This window comes from Mobula birostris, chromosome 14 (genome assembly GCF_030028105.1).
Source record: "Mobula birostris isolate sMobBir1 chromosome 14, sMobBir1.hap1, whole genome shotgun sequence".
NCBI lineage: Eukaryota > Metazoa > Chordata > Chondrichthyes > Myliobatiformes > Myliobatidae > Mobula > Mobula birostris.
The window spans coordinates 7,876,785-7,902,756 of record NC_092383.1 but is presented as its reverse complement, the minus strand read 5'-3'; the positions used below and the strand labels follow the sequence as shown (position 1 = coordinate 7,902,756).

Here is a 25,972-nt window from a genome sequence, read left to right as displayed (position 1 = left end):
CCAATCATACGTCTCCTTAATTATATTGCATTAATGGATGAGAATCTGCTTGTATTTCTCAGCACCGAGGATTCCATTAACTCTGACTGGATCGCCAACTCCATTTGCAGAAATGCAGCCCCAAACCTGTCGGGAACCTCTGTCATGCTTCACTGTTGGCTGCTCTGCAGACAAACTGCCTCCTATTTGAGCCAAAAATTTCAAATTTTCACTCATCAGTCTGGAGCACTTGCTGACATTGTTCAGCACCCGTCCTTGTGCTTTTGTGTGTAGGTGGTTCTCATGTCTTTGTTTCAACTTCGGAGGAATGGCTTTTTCGCAGCAACTCTTCCATGAAGACCACTTCTGACCAGACTTCTCCAGACTGTAGAGCATTGCACCTGGGTTCCAGTGGTTTCTGAGAGTTCTGAGCAGTGCTGGACTACTACTGATTTAGAAGGGACAACAGTTTGATATATCCCTCATATGCTACAATCAGTTTCTGTGGCCAACCACTGTATTTCTGGTCCTCAACCTTGCCCATTTCCTTGCGCTTCTGAAAAGGAGCTTGGACACACCTTGAAACTAGTCTGCCACAAAATTTCTGCTTGGGAGAGACCTTGCTAATGCAGGATGACCACCTTGTGTTCTGTTCCTATGTTCACTCTAACCACGGTTAAGAATTGATGATTTGAAGGTTAACTATCAGATCTGCCAAACCCTCACCTTTTAATTTGCTTGCCCTTCACCCAGTTTGATTCCTTCTACACCCGTTTCTGTTTGTCAGTTTAGTTCATTCAGCTCATGTCACTGATAATTAGAACCTGGTTTGTTATCTTTGTTTAATCATGCACTGGGCTCTACACCTACAAAGCAATCAAGATCTTATTTGAAAAGAGGCTAATATTACTTTGTTACTTTAAATAGAAACATTTCTGTAATATTGAATTTTTTGGAACATGAATGTCTGGAAATCTAAAATTTTCCCTTTTCAACTGACACCAATGCAGAAGAGAAAATAAACAACTAAAACAAACTTTAGATAAAAATCTAGGATGCCTACGACTTTTGCACTGTACATGCATTCTCTGCACCATCTCTAAAGTACCATCCTTCCTGTAGTGTACAGTTTTCAGTTTAAGATGGTATTACTGAAGATGAGCAACAACTTATTGGCGGTTCCTAAAGAAATACAACTAAATACTTTATTAATAACATATATTATGTAAAAAAAATTATGTTAAATAATCACCACAAACAATGAAGAGGCAAGCAAAAGCGAGGTTGAGAGTCCGAGAGTGATTCAGAGAGAGTTCGAGGTGTGTTTGAGGAGAATTGGTTGGAGCAGGGTTGGGGCATGGTCAAGGCGGAGTTAAAGTGTGCAAGGCAGAGAAAAGACAGAGTGGAGTAGTTTCAGAGCCCACCCACCTAAACCTAGGAGGTCTGATCGATCTAAGCACCGGACCAATTTGGAAAGATCGGGTATGGGTCAAAACGTAGTGGCAGGGTCCAGACCCAGAGCACATCAATGCGGCAGAGCCCAGGTCTTAGAATGAGGAACAACATGATGTTTGGACAAATTAAATACCAGGTCAGATGGATTGGAAAGGCAGGGTGTTGGGACTGGAACTGAGGGTCAGGTTGGTTGTGCTTGCTGCTCCGTGACATTTGCTCCACTCCTCACTGCACTAAGGTTGAGGGCCTGCTCCTGGCTTCATGTGCATGGACTCACTTTAGTTTTGAATGATATTGCTTGCTTTTATTGTTTGAATGATTTGTTTTTCCCTCTTTGCGCATTAGGCAATTTTTTTTTATAAATGGGTTCTTTTGGGTTTTTGTGGCTGCTTGTAAAGAGATAAATCTCAATGTTGTACAATGTATACATGCTTTGAGAATACATATACTTTGAACCAGAATTTTACCTTTGGCATAATGTCTTTTTTAAAAAATATACAGACTAGTCTAATTTCCCTTCTTTTGTATTCTAAGACTCAGACAATAAAAGTATCCTGAATACTTCTTGTTGTTGAGTGCCACTGAGCCGTCGTCAACTCATGGTGACTCTATCAATAGTTTAGTTGTCCATAGGGATGCCGTAGCAAGATACGGAAGTAGATTGCCAGGCCTTTCTTTCATGCAGATACTGCCGCTGCCCAGGTTGGGCCCGGACAGATTCAAACTCAGGACCATCCACCTCAAAGTCCAGTATTGTCTGGCCCAACTTCTTAACCCCACTTTATTCATCATACCACCATCAGCAGTTTAGGGAAAGGTACACTATTTGTTCTTACACTTGTACTATTACCTTGAGTTCCTTTACCACACCAAGTGTATTCAGTTTTCTGGATTGAATTCCATTTGTCACTCGTCTGTTGATGTCTTCCCACAACCTACAATTTTCTTCCTCGCAATCAATCACACCTTTGGTATCATCTGCAATAATCACAATAGTGACTCCAATATTTAGATCCAAATTACAAACACCTCCCTAATATATGCACAGAATCACGCTCTCTGGCTCATGAACACTTATAGCAATGTTTAAACACCAAAGACTGAAGTACAGATTACAAACTGCTAGATTTGGCTTCACTTCAATGTCTTCTCAAACACCCATGTGTAGCATAAGAGACGTGCAGTATGAAAGACAAATGATACTCATGGAACCTTCGTGTATGGTGAGTCATTATACATAGGATAGGAGAAAGACAACAGAGTGGATCTTAGTGCAGACTGGTATCAAGCAAAGCTCAAAAATCATCCTAACACTCATTTCAGAAGTTCAAGGTAAATTATCCAAGTACACATCACCATATACGACCCTGAGATTCATTTTCTTGCAGAAATACTCAATAAATCAATAAGCATAATTGACCAACAATGAAAGACTTCACCCAACAGGGCAGAACCTTTTTCCATGCAATTATGCACCTCAATGCCAACAGGCTTCCCACTAGGCTGAAGGATCTCCAGACCATGGTAACTGTCACTTTCATCTTGAAATTGCACCCCACATTCAGTAGGAGAATTGCAATATACTAAAAGCTTCCCTAGACATTGAAACCCTAACTATGTTGTGGCTGACTAAAGCTGAGGCATATGGAAGCTGTAACTGGGAAGTACAAAATTCTTTATTCACACCAGAAACCTACAAGAGAGAATTTTGGAGAATCCAAGAGGATCTCACTCCCCCACAATGTTTGAAGCTCAAAAGATAACAAACAATTGACTACAATTTCAATTGTTATAATCACCTACTTAACTTTAACGAGGAAGCTGACCGAAAGATCCTGCAGTGGATTGAGGATTACTGAGGAAAATCATTGCGGTCTCTCTGCCCTACACCACTTCCCCCCACCCCATCCACAGCATATATCAGAAGCACTGCGTTCACAGAGACTTCAGAATTGTTAAGGACCCCTCATCTGTCCCACACTTTCTTTGACTTCATATCATCAGTCAGAACGTACAAGACCAAAAACTATTAGACTGAGCAACAACTACCCCCCCCCGCCCCCCCAGGCTGTGACACTTGATGAATACCATGTTGCCAAAATAAAGGTATTAATTCTTTTTTGGATTTATTTAAAGAAGATAGACTGATGTCTTTTGAACAATTAGTTGATAAATATTCTCTTTCATACTCACTTTTTACAATACCTTCAAGTTAAACATTTCTTACAAAAATATTTAAGTAATTTTCCTTATGTATTGGATGCTGACCTGTTAGATACTATATTGAGTATGAATCCTTCGATGAAGGGTTCCATTGGAAGAATTTATAATTTACTATTACAATGAGATAAGCGTCTTTTATTGAAGATTAAACAAGATTGGGAAAGGGAACTTAATTTGACTTTTATGACGGAGGACTGGACGCGGATTCTGAAGCTGGTTAATGCTTCTTCAATCTGTGCTAGTCATTCACTGATTCAATTTAAAATTGTACATAGTTACCATTTGAAGAAGGAGAGACTGTCTAAAATATTCCCTAATGTTGATAGTTATTGTGATAGATAGCGGTCCCCAACCACCGGGCCCCGAGGAAGCGATATGATTTGGCGATATGAGTCAGCTGCACCTTTCCTCATTCCCTGTCACAGCCACTGATCAGCTATTACGCATGTGAGGTCGTGACCTGCGCGTCATCCATGTCAGCGCGGGAAGGAGATCAACTCCTCAAGCTTGCAAATGACGACAGTATGTTTGACATAACATCTCTGCCGGCATTCTGCATCAAAGTCAAGGCTGAATCTCCTGAGATAGCCACGAAAGCACTGAAAACGTTGCTTCCATTTCCAACATTTTTCTGCGAAGTGGGCTTTTCTGCAATGAATGTAATGAAAACTAAATCGCGGAATAGACTGGACATAAGGAACCCCCTTCGAATATCGCTGTCTCCCATCACCTCTCGATAGGACCGTGTTGTTGCAGGGAAACAAGCCCAGGGCTCCCACTGATTCAGCGATATTGGTGTGTTGCAATGATTTTATGTATTTATATGGGGAAAATATGTGCTGTGTGTTTGATATCCAAATGTTACTTAAAATGTTATGATGCTATTGACTTATAAGTGACCCTATAACAATTACAGCACGGAAACAGGCAATCTCTGCCCTTCTAGTCCGTGCTGAACGCTACTCTCACCTAGTCCCACCGACCTGCACACAGCCCATAACCCTCCATTCCTTTCCTATCCAATTTTTCTTTAAATGATCATATCAAACCTGCCTCTACCACTTCTACTGGAAGTTCGTTCAACACTTCAAGCTCCCCTGTCCTCCCCTGATAATTGACTTATCACTGTATTCATACAAGGAAAATATGCGCTGTGTGTTTAATATTAAATTCATTAGATAAACCCTTTTAGAAACAAAATTGAGTGTATTACCCACTTATCGCCTATATTCCAGTAGTGATTAACACCCACCCCCGACGAACAGAATCGCTAAAAAGGATTTGCGGGGGGGGGGGGGGGGGAGGGCGGGAATCGGCAGGTCACAACGCGCATGCGCACTGGTGCCCGCGCAAGGCTTCATGGCTATTGTAGTCTTTCTGGGTAAACAACGCATTTGACTGCTACTCTTGTCCATTGGCAACCCTACTCCCCCCCCCCGGTCGGCCGGTCCGCAAGAATATTGTCAATATTAAACCGGTCCACAATGCAAAAAAGGTTGGGGACCCCGTGATAGATGTAAAACTGTGACAGTTACACTGACACACGTTTTGGTCTTGTTCTATACTGGAACAGTTCTAGAAGTCAGTTTTTTCGTTATTTCTAAAGCACTTAAAATTAATTTACAACCTAACAAATTAACTGTGCTTTTTGGAATAATTCCTCAAAATATCCACGGTATCTCTGTCTGACCAACATGTTATTGCATTTGTTACATTGATAACTAGGAGGGCCATTTTGTTGAAGTGAAAGGATACATCAGCTCCCACTTTATCACAACGGTTCTCTCAAGTGATGCTATGTCTTAGTTTGGAGAAAATTAAAAGTCGAACCTTTGAACCTATGTTTGATTTTGAGAAAAGGTGGGGTTCATTTGCTCATTATTATCATTTAAGTTAATTGATAGATTTCCTCCACGATCTAATTGTAAATTTTTGGTACTTTTTTTTCCCCTTGCTGGCTGTTTGATGTTTATCTTTAGAAGCTTTTTGTATAACGCATGGCTCTGGGGTTGAACACCAAATGGGGTTGCTTTTTCCTCACTTTTTCTTGCTTAGTAGGGTTCCCCCCCTTTTTTTTTTAAAATCACCAGAATGTTTTCAATCTTTAAAATAATGTTTTTTTTCTTGAGACATTGTAAGTGTTGCTTACTTTGATGTACTCTTGTTAATTTTGGATAATAATAAAGATTTGAAAAGAAAAAATACCCTGTTGCCACCCAGTACACATTATGCATTACAGCACCTGTAGCAGTATACTACTGTACTATATATTTAATAGTCATATGCACTTTAACTTACATATCTACAAAACACTATGTTGATATTGTGCTGTATATGATATGTACTGTGTTTTGCACTTTGATCCCTGAAGAACATGGTACAGTTGAATGACAAACTTGAACACATGGAATAGTCAGGTAAATTTACAGAATTGCATATTTACAATAATAACAGATTCCAACCAGCAAAGCCCTTTATAATATTCACTAATGGTGTCAAATGTTTTCAGGGAGTCTTAGATCCAGGGTTCATTTTATTAAGAGGAGACTGCTGCCTCTTGCATTGCCTTGCAATCTGCACAAAGACAACTCACATTCTTCCTGAATTGTGGATCTGCATTAGAACGAGCTAACTGTTGTTTTTTTGGGAGAGAAAAATAAAGATAAAAGGAAATGAGATGACCGAACAGAAGATATTTACGAAGACTTTATTGAAGACAAAGGATAGACGTATGTTTCCACTGTGAGAGAGTCCAAAGGTAGAAGCTATAAATATAAAGATGTCATTTTAAATAAAAGGGGAAATTTCTGGAGAAACATTTTAAAAGAGCTTCTGGATTCAAGCTTGCTACTGTAAAGTTTCATTTAGGCAAACAGCATTGGCAGTTAATGAGAGTGGAATAAAATAAGCTAAACAGATGTAGGGGGAAATAGATAAAGCAGAGCACAAGAAAACAATACACAGTAGGGCTGAAGGGGTTCATTGCATTGCTATAAATTCTATACCACCTTCAAACATTAATGTGTAAATTAATGGCAGAATATTCAAATATTAAGGCTACAAATTCCAAGTTTGAGAGCTCCCAGCTTGTATTGCATTTGGAAGACATAAGCAGAATATCAGTCCAGAGTGTCAGATGAACTCTTCATTTCTGTCTCAGAGCTAAATGTTACAAATGAGCCATTAGCTGAAACCATGGAGGGCAATACACAATTCTCCACTTAAATCTTTTTTTCTTGCTTCCTTATCAACAAAATAAATATTTAAATAATCTTTTGGCATTACTGAATAAAGTATACAAATTTTTTATGAATTGCTTCCAGAAATGGAGCCATGCTTTTTTTTTGCAAGTAATAATAAAGTATTGGTGCCAAACACATTTTTATATATTAGTTGATCTCAGTTTCATGTTAAATTTTACAAACCTTTCCATTCCTCTATTCTAAATCATTCCTGCAGCCGGCATATTGAGTAATTCAATTCTAATTCTCAGTCCCTTTCGAGCTGGCCTTTGCATGATATCCAGCAGTGAGAACGAATTTACCAGAAGGAATACTATCTCACTGTTGTCCCACACCCCACACGCAGAAGAAAAACTGGATTCCAGTTAATTGGGCTATCGGTTAATCAGGGCAGCCACTTATACAGGACAACCCTTAAAGAACAAAGACTAATCAAAAAGTAGCTGGGATTCACTTCATTTATTTGGGACACTATGCCACTTAGTTGGGATAGGTGACTGTCGCCAAACAATTTCTAACGAACATCAGTCACGTGCACTTGTGTGGCCATTAAGACCTAGACCATTTTTAAAGCAATTTTTTTAAATTATTAATTTTTATATTGTAACACCAGCAAATTACATTCAATACAACCAATTGCCAATTACATTTTGACTGTTTAACCCAGCCACCCCCAACCTTCATCACCATTCCCCCTCTACCCCTCTCTCCCCCCCATTCCTCTCCCCTCCACCAACCAACTGAAGAGTAGTATATACACAGACAAAGCATTCCTATTTTAACAAAAGATCTTTTAAGTTAGATATCAAATTTGCCCACATTAAGATAGTGTTTGGTCATGCATCATTTACTCTTGCTGATGAAAGTTCCAGGTAAGAAATGTCCAAAAAGCTCTGAAGCCAGTGAGTATTTGAAATATCATGGGGAGGTTTCCAACGTTGGACTACAATCTTAGCTGCAGTCAGGCCTGCCAGCCAGATTTTGCGAGTTTTTTCCCGTAAAGGAAAGGTGGAAGTCATCATTTAGAAGATGTACACCGGGGTCCATTGGTAATTGTACCCCTGTTAGTTCTTTAAGAGTACTGATAACCTTCCCCCACAAACCAAAAACCCCTGGACATTCCCATACAACATGTATAAAAGAGCCAATGGTTCTGTGGGGACAAAATGAACCAGTCCCATTTGATGTCTAATTCTCAGTGTTAAATATGCTCTATGACAAAATTTCAAGTATATATACCGATGATTTAGGTTTTTCAAAGCACCAGCAGCATTATCCCAAATCGCATCCCAGTCTAAGTCTTGCCCCAATTCAGATATGTCCCTATTCCAGGCTTTCATTCCCGATGCGGGCATATAATTCTGGGAGTTTAATTTATCTGTCCTGGAGCACTCTGCATCCAACTTAAAATGGGATGGTCCTTTAAATCTGAAGGGTCTCGGCCTGAAACGCCGACTGCACCTCTTCCTAGAGATGCTGCTTGGCCTGCTGCGTTCACCAGCAACTTTTATGTGTGTTCCCAGGGAACGCCATAGGCTTTACAAGCTTATCTTACTCGAAAGTAGAAAAGAGAGTGTTTATCAATATTATATCGAGATATCAGTTCTCGAAAGCTAAGGATAGTATTTGCCCCATTAATATCTTGGAGTAGTAATACCTTTATCCTCCCAAGTTCTGTTAGTGAATGGTTTCCCCCCCAGATAGAAAACGATTATTGTTCCATAATGCAGCTGATTTGCACCATACACTTTTAAATTTTAGGAATTTTTCTGCTGCTCTAAGCACTTCTAGTATATGGGTTAAAATTGGACCGTAATAAAAAAAATCACATTTTTTGGTAGACATACCTATAAGGACCTATAAGGAGAAAGTCCTTCAACCTTATTGGTGCTATTAGCTCTTGTTCTATATTTTTCCATGATGAAACTTTATCCTCTTCCATCCAATAGCTAAGACTTTTTAAATACAAATGCCCAGTAATACAATTTAAAATTTGGACATGCCAATCCCCCATCCGACTTTTTGAATTGTAGAGCTGACCATTTTATATTGGGTCGTTTACCATTCCAAACATAGCATTGTAGTAAGGAGCCCAGTTTTTGCCAATATCCTGCTGGAGGTGCAAGTGATAAAAGTGATTGAGCTGATAAAATTAATGCAAGGTAAGATGTTCATTTTAATGACCGATATACAGGCTAGGACTGATGCTGGCAGGTGTCTCCATCTATTAATAGCAAACAATTTTTAAGTAGCATTAGTTGCATGCACTTGTGTTATATCCATTTGGACCGATGGACACAGATTCAAAACGCTTTAATTTTTGATAATTGTTTTTTTATTTGGACTTTAAAAAATTCAGACACTTGCCAAAATGCCACAAAGATTTGACATAAACCAAAAAATTACCCTACTGGATCAAATGGAAATCCATCCACCTGACACTATTCATCATGACTAAATGTCTGTGCTGATTCTGTTCACTTACAGTCAAAGAACAGCTACACTGGATGAATATTGATAACTATTCGGTAGTAATTTTTTCATAGTACTGTAGAGGTAATGATAGCATTCTAATTTCATTACATAATTTGTTACTCAGTTAAATGGCAGTTTGTCCTTTTTTTAAAAAAAAGCGTTTTAACCATTTCCATGAAACTTCAGATAATTGGGGCAGCTGCTCAATTGGGCCAAAATGTACTGGTCCCAGTATGTTCCAATTATCCGGAATCCACTGCACAACTAAAACCCACCACATACAAGTGAAAAACTGGAGCTTTTCCCAGTTCATTTAATTAATAGGACATTAGCATGCAAGCTATGCAACTGACCAAATGTTTTCCAAAGACTAATTTCTTTTAAATGACAAAAGAGTAGCATTTACTTCAGCTACAGCCAAAAGGTTCTGTGTTACTGGCCAATTAGATCCACATAGAAACTACTTGAACAAAACCAATTCCATCTTTACAATAGGCAGCAGAAACTTGTCTTCTGCATAGAAAAGTATTGTACAAAGGATGAAAGCAGATGTCTTTCCAGAAGTATTGCATCATCTGTTGTGACTAGATGTCAACTGCAATTTGTTGCCAGTAATTTCAGTCAACCTGATTTTGTTTTAACTATTTACTGAATTACCATGCAGACATCTGCTTTTAAACAAAGAACTTTCCTGATATACTGCGTCAGAATGAAATAATTTATGTACGATTATCTGGCAAAGTTTTAAATGTACTAAGGTCCACACACAAAAAATGCTGGTGAACACAGCAGGCCAGGTAGCATCTATAGGAAGAGGCACAGTCAACGTACAGCATCTATAGGAAGAGGTTCAGTCCTGACAAAGGGTCTCGGCCCGAAACGTCGACTGTACCTCTTCCCATAGATGCTGCCTGGCCTGCTGCGTTCACTAGCATTTTTTGTGTGTGTTGCTTGAATTTCCAGCATCTGCAGATTTCCTCATGAATGTACTAAGATCATTTTTCTTTAATGGCTACTGTCAAGATATCAAATATATTTGGGGAGATGCACCTACTAGACATACTTTTGTTTAGATTTAGGGAGTACCGAACACAATAGACAATCCCAACAGACTTGCAGGTGAAGCGTTGCCTCACCTGGAAGGACTGTTTGGAGGCCTGAATGGAGGTGAGGCAGGGGGTGAATGGGCAGGTGTAGCACTACTTCTGCTTGCAGGAGATAAGTACCAGGCATGAGATTAGTGGGGAGGGACAAATGGACAAGGGAATCATAGAGACAGCAATTCCTGCAGAAAGTATTGGGGATGAGGGTAAAGACATCTTTGTTGGTAGGATCCTGTTGAAGCTGGTGGAAGTTGTGGAAAATGATGTGTTAGATGCGGAGGTTCATTGGGTGGTAGGCAACGACAAGAACTACCATTGTTAAGGTGGTGAGATGATGGGGTGAGGACAGATGTCCAGGAAATGGAGATGCAAGCAAGGGCAACATCAATGGTGGAGGAAGAGAAACCCTGTTCTTCGAAGGTTAACATCTCTGACGTTCTGGAAAGGAAAGCATCATCCTTGGAAAAGAAACAGTGGAGTTGAAGGAACTGAGAAAAGGGAATGGCATTTTTCAGTTGACAGTGGGAAGAAGTTTCTCTTCATAGATGTGATCTGCCAACATCTTCAGTTTTTATTTTGATAAAGCAAGGAATTACCAAGCTGTTAGTATTTTCCCAACTAATAAGCCAAGTCTACAATTATAAGCAAGCCAAGTAGCAGAAATAGTGAATCTTTGAAGACATCTATCCGGGAAGGGTACGGTCAGCAAGTGAGCTCATTCAAAACAGGTTGATTTCTGAACAATAGATTCTGCAGGTGCTCTTAAGCAAGACACAGTAAATGCGGAGGAACTCAGCAAGTTTATTAGTATCAATGGAGGATAATAAGCAGGCGAGATTTCAAGCCAAGACCTTTCATCAGGACTGAAAAGGAAGTGAGCATGCCAGAATAAGGAGGTGGGTGGAGGAGGAAACGTACGAGCTGGCAGGTGATAGGTGAGACCAGGTTTGGGGTGGGGGAGGGGCATTTAGTAAGCTCGGAGATGATAGGTGCAAGAGGTAAAGGGCTTAAGAAGGAATCTGATAGGAGACAACAATAGAGCATGGGGGAAAGGCGGCGGGGGGGCACCAGAACTGGGAATGGAAGAAAAGGGACAGGAAGAAATTACCACAACTTACAGAAATAGATATTCATTCCAACAGGTTGGAGGCTACGCAGATGGAATCTATGGTATTGCTCTTCCAACAAGTTTGGCCTCATTGTGGGACATGTCGTAATAGGAATGAGAATGGGAAATGGAACTGAAATGAGTGGCCACTCAGATAACCTGGTCTTTTGCGGCAGAGAGAGCCAAGGTACTTAAACATTTCAGGAATCAAAATATTATGGATATAAAGCAGGAAATGAGATCTGGGTCACTAAAATCAGCCATAACCTTGAATTGCAAAGCATGCTCAAAAGGATCAGATGGCCCACTTCTCCTTAACATTTTTATTTAATACAGAAGCATCCAAAGGAATTCTATTCAAGCAGATAACATGCACCATACCCGAAGAATTAAGAGGGATTGCCATAAATATGATTGGGGGTGGTGACAATGAGGTGGTTTGTGAACCTTCTTAAAGCTGGGTAAGTAAGTAGAGTAGCAGGGTGCCTAGGAAAGAAATCTAGAGAAATTGAAAATAAAGGAGCAAATTAACAATGGACACATGGATATAGCTGGGACTATTTTTAAGCCCTGCAGTACCCCCAAAAAAAAATGTATCCTGTACCTGATCTGCTTATTTTAGACAATAGACAATAGGTGCAGGAGTCGGCCATTAAACATCCCATACAACTCTGAATGAATCAAATACAAGCTTCATGTCCTACCTAACCAAACTAATTTCACCACATGTAAAAACAGTGAGTTTGTCATAAATGCTATCAGTGCATTTCTGCTTCTTTTCCACTTCTATCTCTGCAATACCAGTTCAAGTGAACAATCATCCTCTGTGTTATTGTCCTCTTCAATGTCCGTTCAGCTGAATTGCTTTATTATCCCAATTCTATTGCTTCTCCAGTTGCTTAAGGAACTACCTTTGGTCCTCTCCAATGTTTCCCAAATATCTGCAGCTTTAGAATTAAGCCCATGTTTAACCTGATACAGAAGTCCACCTCACTATTTTCATTTGTTTAACACTATGGTTTGAGATGCAATACAATTCTGGCATATTTTATGGCTTATTCAAGCTGACCAATGTTAAACAGTATCCAGACTTAAAAAGGTAGACTAGTTTTATTAATTAACTAGACACCTAATTCCCAAAAATTACATTCAAAGCTTCTATTAGACAGCCAACTACATTTCTCTTTTCATTGTGAAAACACTGATGTTAATTTTAAGTTGGCAAATAGCTTTGTTATTCAGTTAAAGCCCAAAGCAGGCTGGCTAGAAGAATTTTCCAGCCATGTGCACAATTGACTCAAGTATTATGTTAAAGGTGTGGCAGTGTAAGCTAACAAAAAGAATGGCACTTTGAATACAGCATGCAAGTTCTTTATATTTCTTAGCCTATTCCCATTCTGGTTTTATTTTCACGTACTCTTGTTATATAGTTAGAGGCTATTTAGCCCATTGTGCCCATTCAAACTGATGAAAGCAATTGCATTAGTTCTATTTCTCTCATCTTCCTCACATGCTAAACCATCATCCCCATTGATTCATTTTGCCAAAATACAGTAGCCAATTTTCAAGTTGGAATTGTACAGCAGAGAAATGGGTCTTTCAGCCCCCCCCCCCCGCCTTGCTATTTTGGTGTATCCAACTACACTAACACCTTTAGCATCCAAGCTCTCCCCATAATTACATTCTCCAATCCAGGCAATATCCTGATTGATCTCCTCTGCACTCTCCAAACAACCACATCTTTCCTATAGCTTGGCATCAAAAACCATGCACATTACTCCAAGTGCAGAGTTTTGCAAAACCAGAATTTTTATATTCTATGTCCTGACCTATGAAGGTAAGTATGCCATATGCCTTCTTCTCTATCCTGTATTGCCACATTTAAGGATCCATAGATTTAAACACTTATTCATCAACATTCTCTGGTACTCTTCCATTATTACATATGTTCAACCTCTATTTGATTGCCTAAAATGCATCACATTGTAATTGCTGCAATTAAATTCTATCTGCAAATGCTCTGCCCAGCTTTCCCTCTGATCTGCACCAACTTTAACATCAACTTTCATGTTACCTGCAAATTTACAAATCATACCTCATTCATTTGTAAACAACATGCTAAATTCATTATCTTAAGGATATTGGTAAATTCTTTTTCCACAGAATCTCAGCAGCAAGCATGACTGAACCATTCAACCATGTAAACCTACTGAATTCACTATTAGCAACAAATATGGGCACTTACTTTAAAAGTAATTTCAATAAGTAGAATTCAAAATTCTCAATTCCAGGTAGAAATTTACATTGCTTGCTCTGTAATAACTAGTTAGGATATTGGATTAGTGGACAAATACACGGCCGTATCCAGTTTTTTGGCAGGACTACTGCATAATGCTACATATGTCAAAGAATTATATTGCAAACATGGGAAGCAACTTGTTCTGATATACTTTCCAAGAATGTAACGCATCTTCCTGCTACATTAGACTCTTTCCAGCTCTTCTATTGTTCAATTCAGTCCACTAGCCTCTGCCCTCCATTCCATCCTGTCCTACCTGGAAAATAGTGTCCCTTGCACCAGGCTGCTGCATTTTCACTTCTGCTCAGTTTAATATCATCCCTCAGAAGCTGGTGGGTAAACTACCCTCATAACATCATGCTGAGCACCAGCACACCCCAAGACTGCTCAGCCTGCTGCTGTTCATGCTGCTGATACATGTCTGTACTGCTAGATCCAGTTCAAACTAGATCTTGAAGTTCATTGATGACACAACAATGGATGGCCTCATGAACAAAAATGATGAGGTGGCATACAGAGAAGACTTAAAGCAGTTAGTAAAATGGTGCGAGCATAACTTGAGGCTCAGTGTGGGCAAGACCAAAGAGATGATTGTGGACTTCAGAAAGGTGCAGGCCAACCACTCCTCACTGCACATACACAGCTCCTTCATGGAGAGAGTTAGGAGCACCAAGTTTCTGGGAGTGCATAGTGGACAATCTCACAGATCCCTCCATACCACCTCTAGTCAAGAAGCATCTCCACTTCCTGAGAAGACTGAGGTGAGTGAGGCCCCCATCTTTCCACCCCCATTCCAACCAATGTTTACAAAAGTTCCACTGAGAGTATCCTGATACAGGAATTGCAAGGCATCTGACCACGAGACCCTACAAAGGACTGTGAGAATTGCTGACAGGATCACTGGGCCCTTAGCATCATCAATGTCCCTCCCAATAATCCCTGGCCCCCTACAAGGTGGGGGTACCATTGCATTAGGACAAGGATTTTTAGGATAGGAAACAGCTTCTTCCTGCAGGCCTCGAGACTACTGAACTCTCTGCCACCACCCAGGTCTCATTATGTAAGAAATGCCAATAGGATTATACTGTAAACAACAGGAATTCTGCAGATGCTGGAAATTCAAGCAACACACATCAAAGTTGCTGGTGAATGCAGCAGGCCAGGCAGTTAGTCCTGCAAGTTAGTCCTGACGAAGGGTCTCAGCCTGAAACGTCGACTGCACCTCTTCCTAGAGATGCTGCCTGGCCTGCTGCGTTCACCAGCAAGTTTGAGGATTATACTGTTACATCTTTAAGTTTTGACGTAAATACACATTATTTGTTAATTTGAGGTACTGTTTTCTGTTCTGCAAGTTGTGTACAGTATTGTGCACATTATTCCAGAAGAACATCATTTCATCTGGCAGTATACATGTAAATGTTTGAAATGACAATAAACTTGAACCTGAATCTCAGCACTATCTGAACTTCAAACTGTTAAAATACCACCTCTCAGAAGTGCTAATGCTTTTAAAGTGCAAACATGTATATGTATACAATTTCTATATTTCTCTAATATAGAGAGACCATGTACTGCACATATCTCTCATCAAAAGATTCTGTGGATGCAGGAAAGAAATACAGATGGTAGTTTGCCTCCCAGATGCCAGGGTCCGGGATGTTTCTGATCACGTCCATAATATCCGGAAGTGGGAAGGAGAACAGCCAGAGGTCATGGTACATATTGGTACTAACGACATAGGTAGGAAAAGGGAGGAGGTCCTGAAAGGGAGTTAGGAAGGAAGTTGAGAAGCAGGACCTCAAAGGTAGTAATCTCAGGATTACTGCCCATGCCACGTGAGAGTGAGTATAGGAATAGAATGAGGTGGAGGATAAATTTGTGGCTGAGGGATTGAAGCAGGGGGCAGGGATTCAGATTTCTGGATCATTGGGACCTCTTTTGAGGCAAGTGTGACCTGTACAAAAAGGACAGGTTGCACTTGAATCTGAGGGGGACCAATATCCTGGCAGGGAGGTTTGCTAAGCCTATTGAGGAGAGCTTAAACTAGAATTGCTGGGCACTGGGAACCAAACTGAAGAGACAGAGGAAGAGGTGGTTGGCTTACAAATAGAAAAAGCTTGGAGACTGTGCAAGAGGGAGGATAGGCAGGTGATAGAGACAGATTCTGGAAAGGTGTAATAATAACATGGTGGGGGATTTAAATTTCCCTAATATTGATTGGCATCTCACTAGAGCAAGGGGTTTAGATGGCGTGGAGTTTGTTAGGTATGTTCAGGAAGGTTTCCTGACACAATATGTAGATAAGCCTACAAGGGGAGAGGTTGTACTTGATCTGGTATTGGGAAATGAACCTGGTCGGATGTCAGGTCTCTCAGTGGGAGAGCATTTTGGAGATAGTGATCACAATTCTATCTCCTTTACCATAGCATTGGAGAGGGGTAGGAACGGACAAGTTAGGAAAGCATTTAATTGGAGTAAGAGGAAATATGAGGTAACAGGCAGGAACTTGGAAGCATAAATTGAGAACATTTGTTCTCAGGGACATGTACAGCAGAAATGTGGCAAATGTTCAGGAGATATTTGCATTGAGTTCTGCATAGGTATGTTCCAATGTGACAAGGAGAGGACGGGAGAGGACGGTAGAGTACAGGAACCGTGTACAAAGGCTGTTGAAAATATAGTCAAGAAAAGCTTACGAGAGGGTCAAAAATAAAAAAAAACTAGGTAATGGTAGAGATCTAGAAAATAAAGCTAGCAGGAAGGAGCTTAAGAATGAAATTAGAAGAGCCAGAAGGGGCCATGAAAAGGCCTTGACAGGCAGGATTAAGAAAAACCCCAAGATATTCTACAAGTATGTGAAGAGCAAGAGGATAAGACATGAGAGAATAGGATCAATCAAGTGTGACAGTGGAAAAGTGTGTATGGAACCGGAGGAGATGGAAGAGGTATTAATGAATACTTTGTTTCAGTATTCACTATGGAAAAGGATCTTGGCAATTGTAGAGATGACATACAGCGGACTGAAAAGCTTGAGCATATGGACATTAAGAAACAGGATCTGCTGGAGCTTTTGAAAAGCATCAAGTTGGATAAGTCACCAGGACTGAATGAGGTGCACCCCAGGCTACTGTGGGAGGCGAAGGAGAAGATTGCTGGGCCTCTGGTGATGATTTTTGCATCAATGGGGGCAGGAGAGGTTCTGGAGGGTTGCAGATGTTGTTCCCTTATTCAAGAAAGAGAGTAAAGATAGCCCAGGAAATTATAGACCAGTGAGTCTTACTTGAGTGGTTGGTAAGCTGATAGAGATGATCCTGCAAGGCAGGATTTATGAATATTTGGAAAGGCAAAATATGATTAGGAATAGTCAGCATGGCTTTGTCAAAGGCAGGTCGTGCCTTATGATTTTTTTTTTGGATCTCCCCCTCCCCCTTCCAAATCCCTTACTCACTCTTCCTCCAGTTAGTCCTGATGAAGGGTCTCGGCCTGAAACATCCACTGCACCTCTTCCTAGAGATGCTGCCTGGCCTGCTGCGTTGACCAGCAATTTTTATGTGTGTTGCTTGAATTTCCAGCATCTGCAGAATTCATGTTGTTCGTGCCTTATGAGCCTGACTGAATTTTTTGAGGATGTGACTAAACACATTGATGAAGGTAGAGCCGTAGATGTAGTGTATATGGATTTTAGTAAGGCATTTGACAAGGTACCCCATGCAAGGCTTACTGAGAAAGTAAGGAGGATGGGATCCAAGGGGACATTGCTTTGTGGATCCAGAACTGGCTTGCTCACAGAAGGCAAACAGTGGTTGTAGGTGGGTCATATTCTGCATGGAGGTCGGTGACCAGTGGTGTGCCTCAGGGATCTGTCTGGGATCCCCACTCTGTGATTTTTATAAATGACCTGGAAGAGGAAGTGGAAGGATGGGTTAGTAAATTTGCTGATGACACAAAGGTTGGGGGTGTTGTGGAAAGTGTGGAGGGCTGTCAGAGGTTACAGCAGGACATCAACTGGATGCAAAACTGGGTTCAGAAGTGGCAGATGGAGTTCAACCCAGATAAGTGAGGTGGTTCATTTTGATAGGTCAAATATGATGGCAAAATATAGTATTAATGGTAAGACTCTTGGCAGTGTGGAGGATCAGAGGGATCTTGGGGTTCAAGTCCATAGGACACTCAAAGCAGCTATGCAGGTTGACTCTGTGGTTAGAAGGCACGCAGTGCATTGGCCTTCAACCGTGGGATTGAGTTTAGGAGCCAAGAGGTAATGTTACAAGCTTTATAGGACCCTGGTCAGACCCCAGGTCAGATGTCTGGTCTCTCAGTGGGGGAGCATTTTGGAGATAGTGGTCATAATTCTATCTCTATTCTAGCTGAGTACTGTGCTCAGTTCTGGTCACCTCACTACAGGAGGAATGTAGAAACTACAGAAAGGGTGCAGAGGAGACTTACAAGGATGTTGCCTGGATTGGGGAGCATGCCCTATGAGAACGGGTTGAGTGAACTTGGCCTTTTCTCCTTGGAGCGACGGAGGACGAGAGGTGACCTGATAGAGGTGTACAAGATGATGAGAGGCACTGATCGTGTGGATAGTCAGAGGCTTTTTCCCCAGGGCTGAAATGGCTAACAGGAGAGGGCACAGTTTTAAGGTGCTTGGAAGTAGGAATAGAGGAGAGGTCGGGGGTAAATTGTTGTTGTCATTTTAAAAAAAAACACGCAGAGTGGTGAGTGTGTGTAATGGGCTGCTGGCGACATTGGTGGTGGTGGTGGATACGATAGGGTCTTTTAAGAGACTACTGGATAGGTACATGGAGCTTAGAAAAATAGAGGACTATGGGTAATCCTAGGTAATTTCTAAAGTACATGCTCAGCACAGCATTGTGATCCCTGTATTGTGCTGTAGGTTTTCTGTTTCTACGTTTCCAACAGTTAAGGCAAGCATCTGAGGAGATTCTGGTTTATTATTTATTTTACTAGAATTGTAAGCATGTAGTTTTTAAACATAACAGCCACCTCAGAAGGTTTTTGTTTTGAGAAGCACCAGAGACACCAATTGCACCACAAGAGTAAGAAAAAAAAGTGGTTAATAGCTAAGGAGGAACTTGCATGCCTCCAGTTCTCTTGTTAGATCGAAGAGGCCAAGTACCATATTACACATCAGCTCTGTGCTGGCTGCAGGGGATGATGAAAATAATATTTAATAAATTGCATATTTAACTTGTGTCTTTACTGCAACGGTAAATTACAAATTATATTTGTTTTTTTCCCAATAAAGGATAGCTGAGTTACCTCAATGAATCACACCCGAGAGGCATCAAACCAGTGTTAGATTCTAAGCAGTAATTTAGCCTCACATCGACAAATAGCAGGATAATTGAATGCAATATGCTGGGAAAACACAAGAGCAGTAACAATCCTTGCAGAAACTATCACAAACCTCTTAGCAGCCAAAGCAGAATAGCTGGCACAGCTCTGAGGCAGGATAGCAATCATCTTTACATACATTTGATTCTGGAGGAGGGGCTGGAGAAAAGAGGGAAAAAATGTTTTAAATAGGTTTCTATTTCATGAGAGAACATTTGTTCTTTTAATAATTTAGCACCATTGTTTGGGCAGAATGAAGTGACATGCTCCAATTCCCAACAAAATGCCGACAAAGATAATTACTGCTCATTTAATGAAACTGAACAAATTCAATTAATCTCTTAAATCACTCAAAAACTGACACAGGAAAGAGCTTACAATGAATGACAATAGAGACTGCACATTGTACTGAAAAGGGATCAACTTAATCTTACCATTTATTAATAGGCATTTAATGCTACAGGCCTTGTGCGATGGAGCAAATCACAAAAAGGGATTACAACCCACAAAAAGGTCACCTTTGATTTGCATGCAAAGAAAATGAAACCATTGAGGCCAATTTACTCTAACCGAACATGTCTGCCATGGAATACACGATGCTTCCACAAATTATAACTTGAATCTGAATCTATTAGTACTAGAATTGTTACCTCAAGAGGAAATTGATTTGGTGGCAGTCTATACAATCCCATTTCCCAGTATCCCTTGAAGTATTTTCCCTTATGTGCCTTCCAAAGAGTTTTGAAATCCAAACCAGCTATATAGCACTGCATGAAATGTTTTTCCCCCTCATATTCCACAGCAACTTTGTTCTTTACTTTTCAAAGTGTTCCTTGCTCCTTGAATCACTTGTCTAAACCAACCCATCAAATTTATCTACAAAGAAAACAATCCCATGAGTTCTTTTGGAAAAGGAGAGCCACACAAACAATTCTGAACAAAGTTAGTTTTTTTTTCTATTTTTGATTAGGAGATAAAACCCTGAAATCTTAGACACCACTAGTCTATCATGCTATACTAATCCACCCAATTTAAATACAGTAATTAGAAGGAATGGGAATAATTTTAACTCACTTGGCACAGTAGTTGTCCTGCTGGAAAAACCATCAGCTTTGTAAAATAACTGATGATTGGCTTTAAGTGTTAACTGGCTTCAAGGTGCTATGTTTTAATAAAGGCCCAAGCAGTATTTAACCACCATCTCAGCAAGGCACAAAACAAGGTACTTTCCTAATATTTTAATAAAGAATCCCTTACTTATGAGGCTGCACAGTAGCATAGTGGTTGGCACATTGGTTTACAGCGATCACTAATTGGGGTTTGATTCCTGCCATTGTCTGTAAGGAGTTTGTAGTTCTCCACTGTGACTGCATAGGTTCCCTCCACGTGCTCCGCTTCCCTCCCACATTCCAATGACATAGGGGTTAGGGTTAGTGAGTTGTAAGCATATAACGTTGGCGCAGGCAACATGGCAACACTTGCGGGCTGCCCAGCACAGTCCTCGCTAATTTGATTTAAACAAATTGCACTGTACGTTTAGATGTTTAAATGTACAGACAGGTGATAAATAAAGTTAACCTTTAACCCCAGTAACATATCCCAACAGTAAAACTCCATCAAATCTGCATCAACTTTGCCAAATACCTTCACTTCAGTACTTAGTATCAAGAAAAACAACTGATCACTAGACTGCTTGTCAATTTTGCACAAATTAATATTGTAAATTTTCATTTTGCCAAGGGACGTAATTAAAATTTTTTAATATAGTATTGACTTTTAATCAGTTGGTCAAAACATCTAGTTACCATGGTTAAATGTCTTTCTGGAACTCAATTATCTGATCTCTGCACCACCTTTGGGAACTACAATACAGTTATAGCCTGGATCAAAGTGCATACTTCAATTAAATACTATTCTCTTCTTGAGAGAAGATTATATTCGGGTTTAAGATGCAGTTCTGAGATAATGCTACTCACAGCACAATAAGGAGGTGCTCAACTGCATCTGTCCATCTTCCACAAATTTAGTGATAGCAATGCACAGGTTTAAAATGTTTCAAAACACATTTTACATGCCTTATCTGCATAGGCAGATATGAATCTAGGACTCAAGCAACAGAGTAGACCTACTGCTATTGAGCAATTAATTTGGTATCTTTCGGAATATCCACATAATACTGTTGGCAAAGTATCACAAGCTGCAGTTTCTACCCATGAAGTCACTTCAAAAATGCTCCAAACTTGCTCTCTGCATGAAATTCAAATGCAGAAGTAATTATCTTTTCCCACAAGGATTGTGGTCAAATACATTAGAAAACAGGATACAAGTCCTTAATGGCACTCCAGCACAATCCCTCGCACCACCACCAGTGGTCAAAAGACTTGTGTCCTAAACAACAACAGCTGTATTCTATTGTGATACAATAAACAAATATATTTATGACCATAGAACTGAAAACATTTTTATTGGATAACTATAAACAGAACAGTCCAGTTTACTAGTAGTGCTGACTTGCATTACTCTCGAAAATAAGGGAGCATAATACAAATTGAGTAAGCTATTCTTCTTGTCTATCATAGTCACTCATTTTTGTTTCACCATTCAATAAGATCATGGATTATCTTTTTACCCCTTTCCTTTCCTCCACTCAACCCATATCCACTGATATCGTCAGTATTCAAAAAGTTCACACTCATTGCCTTAAATAAGCTTGGCAATAAACTTCACAGATTAAGTAACCATCTTCCAGAAAGCAATGTAATAATATTTATCAGCATCCAGTACCACGAAATGTTTCAATTGCTTAAATATCAATTAGTTCTCCAAATCTCCAGGAACTGATCAACTGTATCCTATTACTTTGAAGAACATAGTTAAGGAGATGGATGCGCTGGGTAACTTCTAAAATTCCATAAATTTAGAACAGTTCCCACCTGCAAGGAAACAGAAGATGCAACTTCGCCACTTAAAAAGGGAGGGGGAAAAACAACTACAAATTTGCTAACAACAGGAATTCTGCAGATGCTGGAAATTCAAGCAACACACATAAAAGTTGCTGGTGAACGCAGCAGGCCAGGCAGCATCTCTAGGAAGAGGTGCAGTCGACGTTTCAGGCCAAGACCCTTCGTCAGGACTAACTGAAGGAAGAGTGAGTAAGGGATTTGAAAGTTGGAGGGGGAGGGGGAGATCCAAAATGATAGGAGAAGACAGGAGGGGGAGGGATGGAGCCAAGAGCTGGACAGGTGATAGGCAAAAGGGATACGAGAGGATCATGGGACAGGAGGTCCGGGAAGAAAGACGGGAGGGGGGGGGGGGGGGGGGAGACCCAGAGGATGGGCAAGGGGTATACTCAGAGGGACAGAGGGAGAAAAAGGAGAGTGAGAGAAAGAATGTGTGTATAAAAATAAGTAACAGATGGGGTACGAGGGGGAGGTGGGGCATTAGCGGAAGTTAGAGAAGTCGATGTTCATGCCATCAGGTTGGAGGCTACCCAGACGGAATATAAGGTGCTGTTCCTCCAACCTGAGTGTGGCTTCATTTTTACAGTAGAGGAGGCCGTGGATAGACATGTCAGAATAGGAATGGGATGTGGAATTAAAATGTGTGGCCACTGGGAGATCCTGCTTTCTCTGGTGGACAGAGAGTAGGTGTTCAGCAAAGCAGTCACCCAGTCTGCGTCGGGTCTCGCCAATACATAAAAGGCCACATCGGGAGCACCGGACGCAGTATATCACCCCAGCCGACTTACAGGTGAAGTGTTGCCTCACCTGGAAGGACTGTTTGGGGCCCTGAATGGTGGTAAGGGAGGAAGTGTAAGGGCATGTGTAGCACTTGTTCCGCTTACACGGATAAGTGCCAGGAGGGAGATCAGTGGGGAGGGATGGGGGGGGATAAATGGACAAGGGAGTTGCGTAGGGAGCGATCCCTGCAGATTGCGGGGGGGGGGAGGAGAGAGGGAAGGATGTGCTTAGTGGTGGGATCCCGTTGGAGGTGGCGGAAGTTACGGAGAATAATATGTTGGACCTGGAGGCTGGTGGGGTGGTAGGTGAGGACCAGGGGAACCCTATTCCTAGTGGGATGGCGGGAGGATGGAGTGAGAGCAGATGTGCGTGAAATGGGGGAGATGCATTTAAGAGCAGAGTTGATAGTGGAGGAAGGGAAGCCCCTTTCTTTAAAAAAGGAAGACATCTCCCTCATCCTAGAATGAAAAGCCTCATCCTGAGAGCAGATGCGGCGGAGACGGAGGAATTGCGAGAAGGGGATGGCGTTTTTGCAAGAGACAGGGTGAGAAGAGGAATAGTCCAGATAGCTGTGAGAGTCAGTAGGCTTACAGTAGACATCAGTGGATAAGCTGTCTCCAGAGACAGAAAGACCTAGAAAGGGGAGGGAGGTGTCGGAAATGGACCAGGTAAACTTGAGGGCAGGGTGAAAGTTGAAGGCAAAGTTAATAAAGTCAACGAGCTCTGTATGCGTGCAGGAAGCAGCGCCAACGCAGTCGTCGATGTAGCGAAGGAAAAGTGGGGGACAGACACCAGAATAGGCACGGAACATAGATTGTTCCACAAAGCCAACAAAAAGGCAGGCATAGCTAGGACCCATACAGGTGCCCATAGCTACACCTTTAGTTTGGAGGAAGTGGGAGGAGCCAAAGAAGAACTTATTAAGAGCAAGGACTAATTCCGCCAGACGGAGCAGAGTGGTGGTAGAAGGGAACTGATTAGGTCTGGAATCCAAAAAGAAGCATAGAGCTTTCAGCAGATTTGCTAGTCTGTTATCAGCAAGATAAAATGTTGAAAATTATAACAGTGCTAACAAGACAGTTAGAAATCATTTTTAAGATTGGGCAGTTATGAAAGGGCAATATTATCTAAATGCTGGAATATCTTAATGCGATAATGAGCAAGTTGACATGGTGTATCTGAACTCCAAGACCTTGGGCAACAAGATTATTAAATAAAATAACAATACTATTAGGAGTAATATATGTGGGTATGAACTGAGGATTTGTTAACAGATTTTTTTTTAAAAAACAGGTAATTTTTGGACTGCACAGCAAAATCTAGAGGATGCTACAGGTACCAGCAGTGCAGCCAGACATGGCGATTTGGAGGAGATAGAGTTTCCTAATGACAATGGGCTGTGCAGAAGATGTGGAGAGGCTTCAAAGAGATGTACACAGATTAAGTGAATGGACAAGAATGCGGCAGCTGGAATATCATGTGGGAAAAATGATGTCAACCACTTTGAAAGGAAAAATATAAAGGTGGAAACAAGAGAAAATCTGCAGATGCTGGAAATCCAAGCAACATACACAAAATGCTGGAGGAACTCAGGCCAAGCAGCATCTGTGGAAAAGAGTACAGTCGACATTTTGGGCTGAGACCCTTCGGCAGGACTGGAGAAAAAACCTGAGGTGCAGATTTAAAAGGTGGGGGGGCGGGGGGAGGGGAGTACACAAAGTGAAACCTGAAGAGGGGAGGGATGAAGTAAAGAGACAGAAGGCCATGGAAGAAAGAAAGAGGGTGGGGGGGTGGCGGGAGGAGACTACCAGAGGGAGGTGATGGGTGAGCAAGGAAATCAGGTAAAAGAGAGAACAGGGGATGGGAAATGGTGAAGGAGGGGGATGGGGGGCATTACCGGAAGTTAAAGAAATTGATATTCATGCCATCAGGTTAGAGACTCCCCAAATGGAATACAAGGTGTTATTCCTCCAACCCAAGTGTGACCTCCTCACGACAGTGGAGGAGGCCATGGATAGACATACCGGAATGAGAAGGCCACTGGGAGAGCCAGCTTTTTCTGGTGGACGGAGCATAGGTGCTCGGTGAAGCAGTCTCCCAATCTACAGCGGGTCTGACCGATATACAGGAGAGCCACACTAGGAGCACCGGATACAGTCCCAACAGGCTCACAGGTGAAGCATCGCCTCACCTGGAGGACTGTTCAGGGTCCTGAGTAGTACTAAGGGAGGTGGTGAAGAGGCAGGTGTAGCACTTGCTCCACTTGTAAGGATAAGTGCCAGGAGGCATATCAGTGGGGAAGGACGAATGGACAAGGGAGTGGTGTAGGGAGCGATCCCTGCAGAAAACGAGGGGCAGGGAAAGATGTTCTTGGTGATGGGATCCCATTCGAGACAGAAGTTTCAGAGAATTGTGTGATGAACACAGAGGCTGGTGGAGTGATAGGTGAAGACGAGAAACCCTTTCATTGGTCGGGTGGCTGGAGGATGGGACAGGAGCATTTCTGACATCTCCCCCCTTCTCGATCTCACTATCTCAGGAGACAGCTTATTTACTGGTGTCTATTATAAACCCACAGACTCTCACGGCTACCTAGACTATACCTCCATCCCCTTCTCTCAATTCCTCTGCCTCTGCCCTCAGGATGAGGCATTTTATTCTGGAACGAGATGTCCTTCACCCCCCCCCCCCCCAAAAGAAAGGGGCTTCCCTTCCTCCAACCACATCTCTTCCATTTCACTCATGTCTGCTCTTACACCATCTTCCCTCCACCCTACCAGGGATAGGGTTCTTCATCTTCACCTACCACCCTACCAGCCTCCAAGACATTCTCCAATGGGATCTCTTCTTCTCCTCCACCCCACTCTCTGCCTTCTGCAGGATCGCTCCCTAGACCATTCATCCCTCTCCACTGACTCCCCCCACCCCACCCGGCACTTATCCTTGCAAGCAGAACAATTGCCCCAACACCTCTTCTCTCACTAACATTC

At 41.5% G+C, this 25,972-nt stretch overlaps 1 protein-coding gene across 5 annotated transcripts in view; it reads right to left on the bottom strand.

Annotated features, from left to right (window-relative positions):
- The window catches only part of pias1b (protein inhibitor of activated STAT, 1b), a 279,909-nt gene that overhangs the window by 122,824 nt on the left and 131,113 nt on the right, over window positions 1-25,972 (bottom strand). Inside the window, exon 3 of one of the 5 annotated variants that reach the window (XM_072278048.1) lies at window positions 2,285-2,412. The exons of the other annotated variants lie outside the window; for them this stretch is intronic. Coding sequence (XP_072134149.1) covers window positions 2,285-2,412 — 128 coding nt within the window. The remainder of the gene's footprint in view (window positions 1-2,284; window positions 2,413-25,972) is intronic. 5 annotated transcript variants of the gene reach the window in all.